Source organism: Phocoena sinus, chromosome 3 (assembly GCF_008692025.1).
Source record: "Phocoena sinus isolate mPhoSin1 chromosome 3, mPhoSin1.pri, whole genome shotgun sequence".
NCBI classification, from domain to species: Eukaryota; Metazoa; Chordata; class Mammalia; order Artiodactyla; family Phocoenidae; genus Phocoena; species Phocoena sinus.
Window position 1 is genome coordinate 114,423,098 of NC_045765.1, and position 13,697 is coordinate 114,436,794.

Consider the following 13,697-nt stretch of genomic DNA (forward strand, 5'->3'; position numbering starts at 1 on the left):
TCTCCAACCATTTTGAAAACAGTGGCTCCCTTTTACTTCTTGGCTCTTTCCTTGAGATTATTAGGAGTTGGAGTATTCTGATAGATGCTAGGAGGTAGTACCAGTAGACTTATGTTCCTCATCTGCTGTCCATCCTCATGAGCTGAGCAAAGGGAAGGGTCGGCTCAGAGGTTTAGCAGTGAGTCTACTTGTAGAGTGCTCTTGCTGTAAAATGTTGATTTTCCTAGTTCATTTCTGGTTTTTATACAAAAGTATTTTCTGTTAATAGAGGTTTAACAGGATAATTTATTTTGAGTGTTCTGAAGAGTAGTTTGCTTTAATATTTATCTGGGATAGATTAGGTTAGGTAATATGGCTATTAAAAGCCTGAAGGCTGAGGAACTGGCTGCAGTTGCCCCTTGAACACATTTGAACTTCGATATAAGTTCAACCATGTAAGAGTCCACTTATATGCAGAATTTTTTCACTAAATGGGTACTGCAGTACTACATGATCCACGGTTGGTTGAATCTGCCCATGCGGAACTGAGGATACAGAGGAACGATGTGTGCACAGGGCAGGCTGTGAAGTTATAGTTGGATTTTTGACTGCAGAGCGGTTGGCACTTCTAACCTTCAGGTTGTTCAAAGGTCAATTGTACTGTAATTCTGAATGTGCTTCTTGTGTTTGAAGTAAGCAAGCATGTGGGAGACTTAGTGAAACTACAGTTGACCATTGAACAATGAGGGGGTTACAGGTGCTGACCCCTCAAACAGTTGAAAATCATATATAACTGTAGTCAGCCCACTGCATCTGCAGTTCCATGTGCAGATTCAACCAGCTGCAAATCGTGTACTGTAGCATGGATGTATTGAAAAAGATCCTTGAATAAGTGGGCCCACACACTTCAAACCTGTGTTGTTCAGGGGTCACCTGTAGCTTCATTCTGTAGCTGTTCTCATTACCATCTTTGTCATGTGAAAATAATGGAGTAAAAATACCAGTTGGCTGTGTGACTTGTTAAAGGCATGTGAATTTAATGTTCTGCATTATTGGTGTATATCTGGGTTTCTATATTTTGCCCGTACAAATTTATCTATAGCAGTACAGATTATCTTTCAGTCTTCAGACTGCCATCAGTTTTTCAAAATGTAATAGAAGTCATCATAATTTATTATAGAAATTTGGGAGAACTGGTTTAAATAGCAGGAAGGTATAAATTAAATTTATAAATGTAACTTCATTGTTTCTTTAGTATTAATAGAATAAATGGTAAGCATGGAGTGAGTCATTATGGACTTTTTTTTTCCAGAAATACTGTTAGTTTTTACAAGTTGGCCTTTATAAGTATTAGATTATTATAGCTTCTATTCAGTGATACCTCCCAGGCTGTCTTTATAGGTATCATGTCCTTGGAATTGCTGAGGGAAGGTAGGTTTCAAGCTGTACAAAAACTCATTATCAGCTGATATGAGTGTCACTCTTTGCTCTTCAAGCCTTGACAATGTAGGTTTACAGGACTGTGCTTTTTTTTTTTTTTTTTGGTTCAAGATCTACTAGTGTCTGAAGATTATTGTTATGAACATTCTACTTTTGAAATTCTATTTATTATAGAATTCTATTATAGAATTGTAGCAGGTGGCAGAGATTGGGGTAAATCTATATTTTTCTAAGGATATAATCTAGAAATTGATGTTTAAAAACTTTATCTTGTTTTATTGTCATCATAGGTTTTTTTAGAGATTGCAAGAAAATAAATTATAGGTAAATGAGTGTTATATTTAGCTTGAATTTTACTTTAATTGGATTTACTTTAATAGTAATTTTACTATTTGCTTAAAATTCTTTCAATTTCTTTCATTTATAAATTAAAGGAAATTTTCTTTGAATTTAACAGTTCAATTTTAACACTCTTTCCATTAGGTTTAATAGGAAATGATATCAAGTCCCTTCATTCCATCATCAATCCTCCTATTGCTAAGTAAGTACGGTCATTGATACTGTCTTTTCCATAGGCTGCCATGAAAAGTTACAGGTTTTTCACACAGGCTTAATTCAGCATTTAGTGAATGCTCTAATTTGTGTAACTTCCTGCCCTAGCTAATTAACTATAAATAGATATTGGTATGTATCTTAAAAGCTATTTTCTTGTCTCAATTCAATGCTAAAAATTTTTAATGTAGCAACAGCACACTTTTCATAGAAATAAATATAAGATAGTCACAAAATTGTAGTTAGCTCTTTTGTTACTTAGCTGTTTTGTCAGAGTAATGTGATAGTGATATGTTTTCCATTTTTCTAGTTTTTACACCATTATATAAATTGTTGAAATACCAACCAGCTTTGAAATTTGTGCAGCATAGATATTTTGGTTTTACAATTTTATTAATGTCCACCTTATAATACACGTCTTTTTTTAATTTTTCCCCTTTTAAACAGAATCCGTAATATTGGAATTATGGCTCATATTGATGCGGGAAAAACTACCACCACAGAAAGAATATTGTATTATTCTGGATACACAAGATCACTGGGAGGTTAGAATGGATTCCTCCTCTCACCCTGACCCCCCCCATTAGAAAAAAACATCAATGGAAAATATTTTGATTAAGAAGTCAACCTAGAGACCTTGAGTATGGCATGGAGGCACTGCTGTCTAAACCACAGCATAAGGTTAAGGTAGTTACAGTACTCCAAAGGGTCTTTTTAGGTTCAATTAAACAATCAGACTCACAATACTATCTTGGGCTATAGTTGGCACTGGTCTACTCAGAAGGCTGTGAGACAGGAAACATAGCTTACCAGCAATAGATGTTTCTTTCTATAGAAGTTCTTAGAGCAGTCCACATAGGTGTGTGGGAACTGTCTTCTTTGGCCACCCAAAAGTGATAGCTTAGTTGCAAGGTAACAAGATTCACAGGAGCCACCCTAGCTTAGAAGACTCATGCCCCGTAGGAACGAGCATCTCTTGTTACAGCTCCGTGGGTCATCTTCCTGGTTTCCCACAAGGGGCATGCCATACCCCACTCAGGGAAGCCTAAAGCTATGTATCTTCAGCAGGTATTTATAATTCATTATTTATTCTTCCCAGGTCAGATGTAGTTTACCAATCGGAAATTATTTTTTCCATAAGTGTGTTGCCTAGCAATGCAGTTGGCATACTTGTTTTCTGGGCTCTAGGAGAAGAGAGCCAGAAAGTTAACCAGAGGTCAAATTCCCATGCAGAACAAGAAAGGATTTCGTTAATCCTTAACCCCCAGTAGTAGTATAATTTACCTAAGTTTTGAATTTACTTTTTTATTACAGTATGTCAAAAAGTGTGGTTCTTTTTTTTAAAATTTTATTTATTATTTATTTGGTTGTGCTGGGTCTTAGTTGCGGTAGACAAGCTCCTTAGTTGAAGCTTGAGGGCTCCTTAGTTGCGGCTCACCGGCTCCTTTAGTTGTGGCATGCAAACTCTTAGTTGCAGCATGCATGTGGGATCTAGTTCCCTGACCAGGGTTTGAACCCGGGCCCCCTGCATTGGGAGCATGGAGTCTTAACCACTGCACCACCAGGGAAGTCCCAAAACTGTGGTTCTTGACCAGGCATGCACATTTAATGCCCATGTATCTTTTAAAGATTTTGTTTTGTTTTGTTTTGTTTTTAAATAACAGTGCCCTAGCTCCACTCTGAAAACTAAGATTCAGCATGTCTGGGTATGGCCTGGATGTCTGTATTTTTGCATCACGTATTTTGAAACTTGTATTTGACTCACACACACTTATGATTGTTATATTTCTCTGATGAATTTCTCTGATGAATCAACCCTTTTATCATTATGAAGTGCCTTTCTTTATCTCTGGTGAAACAGTTTGTTTTGAAATGTGACATGGAGGTCGTCAGGTCCAGAATACCAGAAGTAGAAATTAATGTCCTTTTCAAAAGCTCCTCAGTGATTTTGAAATGTGCTCTATTGAGACCTATTTCTCTAGACCCTTGGAATTGGCTGAGACTTAATGTTTATAGAGGAGAAAACCACTCACGATTAGAATCTTCATGATGATAGGTTCCTAAATGTATAAGCACATGAATTTCTCATAGAATTTATTGCTGTGTAAATGGGGAAATAACAGACAGCAAAACACTGAACATTGTTAGGCTTCCTCTTTTGTATCACGAATCTGATTAGAATCCTTCCCTCATATTCCCTGAGTGTATCCTTTTTATTTTATTTTTATTTATTTTTATTTTTATTTTTTGAGGTACGCGGACCTCTCACTGTTGTGGCCTCTCCCGCTGCAGAGCACAGGCTCCGGACGCGCAGGCCCAGCGGCCATGGCTCACGGGCCCAGCCCCTCCGCGGCATGTGGGATCTTCCCGGACCGGGGCACGAACCCGCGTCCCCTGCATCGGCAGGCGGACTCTTAGCCACTGCGCCACCAGGGAAGCCCCCCTGAGTGTATCCTTGAGTCGAGGGTCCAGATGAGGTGGACGCAGGCAATTTTCAAGTAAACAGTTATTTTTTAATTGTGGTAAAAAAAACACATAACATAAAATTTACCATCTTAACCATTTCTAAGTGTAAAGTTCAATAGTGTTGAGTATATTCACATTGTTTGCAACTATTCTACAGAACTTTTTCATCTTGCAAAGCCCAAACTATATGCCCATCGAACAACAACTCCCCATTGCCCCCTCTGCCCAGCCCCTGGAAACCACCCTTATACTTTCTTTTTCTATGAATCTGACTACTCTAGGAATATATATATATTAGATACATATATATACACACATGTACACACACACACACACACACACACACACACACACACACATATAAACTAGATATGTTTTGAGTTTCTTTTCTGGTTCAGGCCAGAGGCCTAGAAACTATCCAAATTGTGGCAGAATTTGTTGATCCAAGGTTGATTTTATTAGCCATATGTGTAATCATAAAGAAATAATAGGAGGACTTCTATTAGAAGTCTGTGCACCACAACGAAGAGTAGCCCCCGCTCACCGCAACTAGAGAAAGCCCACGCGCAGCTACGAAGACCCAACACAGCCAATAAATAAATAAATAATTTATATTTTAAAAAAATAATAATAATAGGAAATAAAGATCTTTATCTTTGTGCAAATTTTTATTTTTTGAGTGTCTTAGAAACTTACTGCCTTATTTAGAACCTCTGGTTAGTTATTTGGTCTTTGTCTTCTTAATGATGCTTGTTTTCTCGGTTAGTTATATTGTGAATAACTGGCAATACTGCTACAATTCTTTAACTGTGATATTTGGAGTTGCTAACAGATACATTTTTCTTGCTGTTTTCCCCTCTGTTGGTGCATTTGTGTGTGTATGTATATTTATACACACATATACACACACAAAAATGATATGGAGTAACTAGCTAGCATTTTAGAGGTTTAATGCTGACATAAGCAGTGGTAGTATAAGGCCATGATAACTTGAATTTTGATTGGTAAAGATCAGCTCTTTGTCATTTCTTTTACTGAGTAAGAGTAAAATGCATAACTCAAGAATTTTACTGCAGAGTAATTTTTTTTTTTTTGCGGTACACGGGCCTCTCACTGTGTGGCCTCTCCTGTTGCGGAGCACAGGCTCCGGAAACACAGGTTCAGCGGCCATGGCTCACGGGCCCAGCCGCTCCGCGGCATGTGGGATCTTCCCGGACCGGGGCACGAACCCGTGTCCCCTGCATCGGCAGGCGGACTCTCAACCACTGCGCCACCAGGGAAGCCCTGCAGAGTAATTTGAGTGACCTTTTTGGTAGTCAGGATAAATTTTATCCATGACTTTGTACTATAGAAGACTTTACATTTGTATAAATAAATCCTAAAAGGAAAATTTAGTAATGAGAAAGGTTTGTAAAAGATGATTTAACTTTGGAGGAATTTTGTCTCTACCTTATTCCATGTAGCTACCATTTACTGAGCTAGGTACTTTATATATATAGTCTCATTTCATTCTTAAAACAATCCAGTAAGGTTGGCTTTATTAGCCATATTTTAAAAACTAGGTTAAGTAACTTTTTCAAGATTGTAGAGAAGTGATAAAGTTGGGATTTAAATTTGGTCTGTCTGCTCTTAGGGCATTACTCTGCCTCCTGTCAAGGGATCAGGAGTGAGGAACGTCAGATAAGGACGGGATAATAAAAGTTAAACTAGAAAAAAAATGGAAGAAGTATATGGTTCAGTAAAATTAAAATATTAAAAGAGTTTAATCTTTGTTATTACCGAAAAATTATTTTTATGGAAAAATTACTCATCTGAAAAATCTTTTTCTAGAATGACGATTTATTTAGAGAATGATTAAGGGCTCTAAATATTAAACTAAATATTTTATGAACAGTTTTTCTTAAACTATGTCAGGTAGATATCAAAGACCTATAAAATATACTTTTAAACCTAACTATGTCATTTTTTTTCCTTGTTAGATGTTGATGACGGAGACACGGTGACAGATTTCATGGCTCAAGAGCGAGAACGAGGCATAACTATTCAGTCAGCTGCTGTTACGTTCGATTGGAAGGGGTATAGAATCAATCTAATTGATACACCAGGTATAGTGCTGTTTCAGCAATGCAGAGGTGCTGCATTATTTTGAGGCTTTTCTGTTTGTGTATGTGTGGGTTTTTTTTAATTGTGGTAAAAAATATATATATCATAAAATTTACTGTCTTAACCATTTTTAAGTGTACAGTTCAGTAGTGTTAAGTATGTTCGCATTATTGTGAAATAGATCTCCAGAACTTTTTCATTTTGTTGAACTGAAACTCTATACCCATAAGACGACTTTTCTTCTTTGTCCTCTCCCTTGAATCCTGGTAACCACCATTCTACTTTGTAGATCTATGAGATTGACTTCTTTAGATACCTCTTATAAGTAGAATCGTACTCTATTTGTCCTTTTGTGACTGCCTTATTTCACTTAGCAGAATTTTTCAGGGTTCATCCACGTTGTAGCCTGTGACAGGATTTCCTTTCTTTTTAAGGTTGCGTAGTATTCCATTGCCCATGAGTAACACATTTTGTATATATACAAAATTTTATACACACACACACACACACACACACACACACACCATTCATCCATCGATGGATATTTGGGTTGCTTCTGCCTCTTGGCTATTGTGAATAGTGCTGTTCTGAACATGGGGGCGTAAATATCGCTTTGAGATTATCCTTTCAATTATTCTGGGTATGTACCCAAACTGGGATTGCTGGATCACGTGGTGGTGGTGGTGGTGGTGATGGTTTAAAGATTTTAGGTGTTACATTTCTCATCCTTTTCTTAGGTCATGTGGACTTTACCTTGGAAGTTGAGCGCTGCCTAAGAGTGTTAGATGGTGCAGTGGCTGTGTTTGATGCCTCTGCTGGTGTAGAGGTAAAAAATATTGTCAAAGTAAAATGAAGATAGAACAGCATGATTTTTTAAAGAAGTAGAATGCATCAGATTGATTTAACTATAACCCTTTATTTGGTAAGCTCATATAAATCCAATTATGGTTAAAGGAATTTGGAATTGAATATTGAGGTATGATCTATATATGATCTCATATAATATACTTCATAGGAAAAGGGAAAGTAAAGTTTGCTTTTCTGTAGGCAATATGAAAGTTATGAGAACTGTGAAGAGGCTGAGATTCTTACTTTAAAGCTAACAAGTTCGTCTACCATAGTTTTATGGATTCTGGCAGAAGACACAAGATTTCTGAGTCAGGGATAGAAGGACTTTATTAATCACCAAAACAGCAATATCCAGAGTATCAGCATTTCCGTGTGTTGGTTCCTCAAGCCCTAATTCCCATAGGGTGACAAAGGGAAGTCAGGTGACAGCTGCAGTGGAACCCTGTGCTTAGAGAATGCAAGTATTTTATAATGGCCAGTAAAAGTGCCTGCTCTTTGCTCTGAAGGGATACATTATCTTCCAGGGTTGTAAGCCAACCTACCTTTTGCTCTGAAGGGAGATACAATATCTTTCTAAACTGTTCGCTATACAAACATTTTTGAAAAGTCCAGAATAAAGGCAGTCAGTGCCTCTCCTGACAAAACATGCAGAAATGTGAGCGACCCATGAAGGATTTTCTCCCAAAACTTAATATATAACTCCGTGAATAAATCCTGAAAGTGGGTTTATAATAACATTGTTGCTACTGGGGTCAGTTATGCTCTCTTTAGCTGGTACTCCATTTGTTTTATAATCTCAAGATTGACTTTATCTTGAATATAGAACCCACATTCGTTCTTCTAATCTTAAAATTACTAAAAGCGATACCTTAATTAAGGGATCAAAATCAATATCCCCCAAAATGGGACAAATTGACACCATGGGCCTCGTGATATGATGCACTAAGAAGGATACAACATTACCTATGTTGTATTCCTGGCAAAAATGTTTGGCCCAAATCATGAGAAAACAAACAAATCTAAATTGAAAGACATTCTGCAAAACAACTGGCCAAGACTTTTCAGAAATTCAAAAGAAATATTTTAACATAAGGAAAACGAACAATTGGGGTTGGGGGGAAGCTGTGGAATTGTTCTAGATTAAAGCATTCTAAAGAGACAGGAAAGCTAAATGTAATATATCCTTTTTGGCTGAATCCTGGATCAAAAAGAAAAAGTTACAAAGGACATCACTGGGAAAATCAGAAATTTGAATATGTAATATTTATATATTAAAGTATTGTGTCAACTTAAATTTTCCTGAATGTGGTCTTTGTAATTGATTATGTAGGAAAATGTCCTTATTCTTAGGAAATGCATGCTGAAGTATTTAGGATTAAAGTCTCATGGCGTCTACAACTTGCTCTCATGGTTCAGCTCCCATCCACCCACACATACACACATGGTGTTAGTTTGGGTACTTTGATCAGTAGATGCCAAGATGGGATTAGATGTATAGGAGATTCATCGGGGGGCGGGGGGGAAATACCTGCGAAGAATAAGGGAGAAAGGAGGGAAGTGGGAGAGGGCGTTCAGACCACAGGACAGGCTGACACCTGTGAAGGAGAGGGGGAAGGATGGGGGATTAGGCAGGAAGAGTCTCAGGCTATAGTACAGTTCCAAAAGGGTTTGGCTTCGCTCATGGGGAGTCCTCAAGCTAATGTTACCTGTTAGAGGAACCCATGTCTTGTGGGAATGGGCCTCCATTAGTCCTGCTGAGCTCAGTCATTAGCTGGAAACAGCCCCCAAGAAGGTGCGCCTTGAGAATACATGGTGGTAGACCTAGAAGGGTAACAGTTGGAACCATCAGTTAATCATGCTCTTTATAGTAGTTCCAAGTGGCACATTTTCCCAGCCACCAGACACGTAATGTTTTATAGAGAGAGAAGAAAGGCAAGTGTAACATGTTAATATTTGGTGAATTTAGGTGAAGACTAAGCGGATACTTATTGTACTAGTTTGAGGGGAAATAATACAGTTATTGAAAGCCCCACCTGAGGACCCCTGACAGACAGTGATATTTGCTTGATATAAAGCCTGACACTGATGTCTGAGGTTGATTATACACCTATTATTTCTATTTCTTTGAGTCATTTCATTTCCTAATGGTTGCATCCTTCCTGTCATTATAACTTCTTTACATAAATCTGACACTTAATCATTCAGATTGCATTATTTACAAGATTGAAATATGCTGTAATAGGAAGTTTCTGAATTTGTGATACAGGAGGCTACTGTTTGCTAAAACAGTAGATGGACTTTTAGCTGGCAGGTGGGGTGATGGGAATTGTTTTATTTTTTAATATGTTTAGTTCTTGGGAAATTTATAGTATATATCCCCCCACCCCCACATAAAAATTAGTTTGGAGTGGATCATAGTGTTAAGCTAAATCCGTATACCTTCTAGAGGGAAAATAAAGTATTAACAACTTTGGCGTGGGTGGAGGGGGTGGTAGGTAACAATTTCTTGGAGAAGACACAAGAAGCATAAAACAAAAACAAGTTGATTAATTGGACCTCTTCAAAATTAGGTGCTTGAAACTTAAAAAAAAGAGGCAAACCTTAGACTGTGAGAAAATTTATAATGTTAGATAAAATATTATATGAATGTTAAACTTCCAGAGTGCAATAACAGTTGATTATGTAGAGAATATTATTGTCTTAGGGAGTATGTGCTGAAATTTTCACAGTACATGTGTATGACCAAAGACTTGTATCCAGAATATATGAAGAACTGCATATCAATAATAAAAACTAACAACCCAATTAAAAAAAAAGACAAAGGACTTGAATGGGTACTTCACCAAAGAAGACATGTGAATGACCAGTGAGCACATGAAAAGATGCTCAGTCTCATTGGTCATTAGGGAAATGCAAATTAAAATTACGAAGAGACCATTTCATACCCACAAGAATGGCTACAATTAAAAAGAATGATAGGGCTTCCCTGGTGGCGCAGTGGTTGGGAGTCCGCCTGCCGATGCAGGGGACGCGGGTTCGTGTCCCCGTCCTGGAAGATCCCACATGCCGCAGAGCGGCTGGGCCCGTGAGCCATGGCCGCTGAGCCTGCGCGTCCGGAGCCTGTGCTCCGCAACGGGAGAGGCCACAACAGTGAGAGGCCCGCGTACCGCAAAAAAAAAAAAAAAAAAAAAAAAAAAGAATGATAGCAAATCGTGGTTGAGGATGTGGAGTAACTGGAACTCTTATACATTGTTGGTGGGACTGTAAAATATTATAACCATTTTGGAAGACTATTTGGCAGTTTCTTATAAAGGTAAATATACACTTGTCCTATAACCCAGCAGTTCTACTCCTCCATCTTTATCCAAGGGAATGAAAACATTTGTTCACCAAAGATTTGTTCAGAATGTTTATAGCAGCTAAATTCATAATAGTCCCAAGTTAGAAACAACACAAGTGCACATCCACATGTGGATAGAAAAACTGGTACATTTATACAAAGGAATTTAGCAGTAAAACTGAACCAGTATGCCCAACAACATGAATGAATGTCGGAAACATTATGTTGGGTGAAAGAAGCTATGCTATTTATATGAGGTTCAGTAATAGGCAGAATGAATCTATGGTGACAGAAATCAGAACAGGTTGCTATGGGGGGAGGGACATAAAAATCTCTAACGTTCTATATGTTCTTTCTCTTTATTGGGGTAATAGTTATACAAGTATATGCATTTATTAAAATTCATTGAACTATAAACTGAAAATCTGTATTGACCCTCGAACAACATGGGTTTAAACTTCATGGGTTCACTTATATGTGGATTTTTTCCTCTAAATACGGGCTTCAGAACTATATAATCCATGGTTGGTTGAATCCGCAGTTGCGGAATAGCACATAGGGAGGACCAACTGTAAAGTTATAAGTGGTTTTTGACTTTACAGAGGTTGGCGCCCCTAATCCCTATATTGTTCAAGGGTCAACTGTATTTTATTGTATATCAATTTTACCTAATAAAACAAATGACAAACTGGCTTCTGTTTTAACAGTGTCAGCACATTAGGCTTTTAATGCTCTGCTTCAGGGCTGTTAGACTGTACTAGGCAAACTGTTTATATTTAACATGTACAGAAAGTGGAATTAAAAGAAGCCAAATATTAAAAATTACTTGTTTAACAACAACCAGAAAGCCAAATAGAAAAGCATATGAGAATTGTAACTTAGAAATACAGGTATTGGCTTCCTTTTCCCCCCTTAAATCCTTTTCAGTTTATATGAACGTTCAAACATTCACAGTAAAAATACACGATTTTTATCATAGTAGCATTTTATAGTACATTCCTATTTGTTCTTTTTACATCACAACTGTCTGAATTAATTAAGGCAAAAGTCCATATTTCACAGATCAGAAACTGATAAGTTCAGTATTGTGTGACGTTACTAAGTAAGGTGAAGCCAAACAAAAAGTAGGTCTTGTAATTCTTGGTTAAGTCCTCTTTCTGTGACTCCCAGTACTTCCCAGTTGTTAATTCCCTTTGTGTTGCAACCTAGTTCACCCAAAGTATTCTCAGTTTGAAGCATAATCTTCAGTCATGCTTGATCATTTTCTTAACTGTTTTAACCTGATAAGAGTGGGTCCAGAGGTATGTGTGCAATGGCGCTAATTCTATGCTAGAATAGGGCCCAATTCTATGTTATAATAGAGTCTTAGGTATGCTTATTCCATGTGTAGTAACATAGTTATTTTTGTCAAATACGGGTTTTTTTCCTTATCTTTGCTCTAGGCACAAACTCTTACAGTATGGAGGCAAGCTGATAAACACAAGATACCTCGAATCTGTTTTTTAAACAAGATGGACAAAATTGGAGCAAGGTATTTAACGTGTGTTTCTTTGGCTTATCAAAGTAAGAATATGATTTGAGCTTTTAATGCACTATAACTTAAATTTATAAACAGCTGCTCCCTAAAAGGTATAAATATACCATGGAATCCCAGTTCAATCCCATTTAAAAAATTTTCAGAGCAGTTGATTCATAGGTAAAGTAACAATGTGGGATTAATAGAGAGCTGATAGGTGATGAATCATTCTGATTCTAATGTAGAGAGGCTTTATCCTGATTTCTAGGCTCCTGACAGAGTGATGTCTTGCTGAATCCGTTGCTTCTGTTTAGAGCTGTATGGTCGAGTCCGTGTATTGCTGAATGTTACGGTGCTCCCTGTCATTGCTAATGGGGGAGGGAAGAGAATTGTTTCTTGTAGTTGCTTCAGAGAATGATGTTCTTCCTTGTCTCTGATTTTCTTTAGCTAATGGGTAAAATGCTCTCAATGAAAGGAAACTAGGAGAGGAGAATGTAGATGTTTTGAGACCTGCGTATAGGGCAAAAGAGTTAATGCTGAGATGTAGTGGTAATACTGCAGACTTACAGAGTGGTAATCCAAAATGGATACGTTGTTCTGAGAACAGAATCCAGACAATCAAGAATAACGAAGGATTTGGAGAAAATGTGAAAGGGCAAGAATTAAGAATCAAAGGATACTGGGGAAATGTGAAAGGGAGAGATCCTGATCTGTGGTATGAGAGCGGCAATAAGAAAACATAAACCGTGTCTCTCCTGATATCACACAGTATGCTTTGTATTTCTGTAACTCTCTACAGTAATTCTAAAGCTGCTGGTTTAGAGGACTTTTGTCTTGATTAGTAAAAGCACAGCAACCTTCAAAATGTGCTAGGCTTAGGTTCTGACCCTTTTCTGTTTGGAGTTCCTTGAGGTTGAGGGAAATACTGTCTATACTGACTGACAGCACCTGTGATGATGGGGAGGGAGATGACTGGATACTAGGCTGCTTCTTAAAGACATTGGGACCAGAATGATCTGCATGTGTGTATGAATTAGCCCACGTGCCAAAGATGTGTCATGTGTTCCATAGGTAGCCAACCCTAGTGTTAGCACAGAAGTGAACAGCATAGCATATGATACGAACAATGCCTAAGATAAAAGTGTAGAAAAATTAGACAGGCTGGCTCTTGGAAGAAAGCGGGTAGTTGTGTGATAACAAATATAGTTGTTAGAAGAAAGAATCTTTGACTTGTAATCACAAATCTTGCGTTTGAATCTTAACTCCAGTTTATTATGTGTGATCTTGATCAAGTCACTTAACCTCAAACTTTAGTTAAATGAAGCTCTCAATAATAATACCCTAAATACCTGTGTGGCAGAATTATGGTAGGTACTCAGGCACTATTATCTGAAATTAATGTTCAAAGATTAGACAAGATGTTGTCCTGTGGAAAACTGTTAAATGGTAAAC

General features: G+C 37.5%; 1 protein-coding gene across 5 annotated transcripts in view; it reads left to right on the forward strand.

Annotated features, from left to right (window-relative positions):
• GFM2 (GTP dependent ribosome recycling factor mitochondrial 2) overlaps positions 1–13,697 on the forward strand; it is a 46,754-nt gene that overhangs the window by 7,846 nt on the left and 25,211 nt on the right. For 2 of the 5 annotated variants that reach the window (XM_032625882.1, XM_032625883.1), the window contains exons 4-8: positions 1,903–1,960; positions 2,419–2,516; positions 6,417–6,542; positions 7,278–7,366; positions 12,172–12,260. In XM_032625882.1, coding sequence (XP_032481773.1) covers positions 1,903–1,960; positions 2,419–2,516; positions 6,417–6,542; positions 7,278–7,366; positions 12,172–12,260 — 460 coding nt within the window. The other 3 variants (XM_032625886.1, XM_032625885.1, XM_032625887.1) reach the window with 3 other exon arrangements.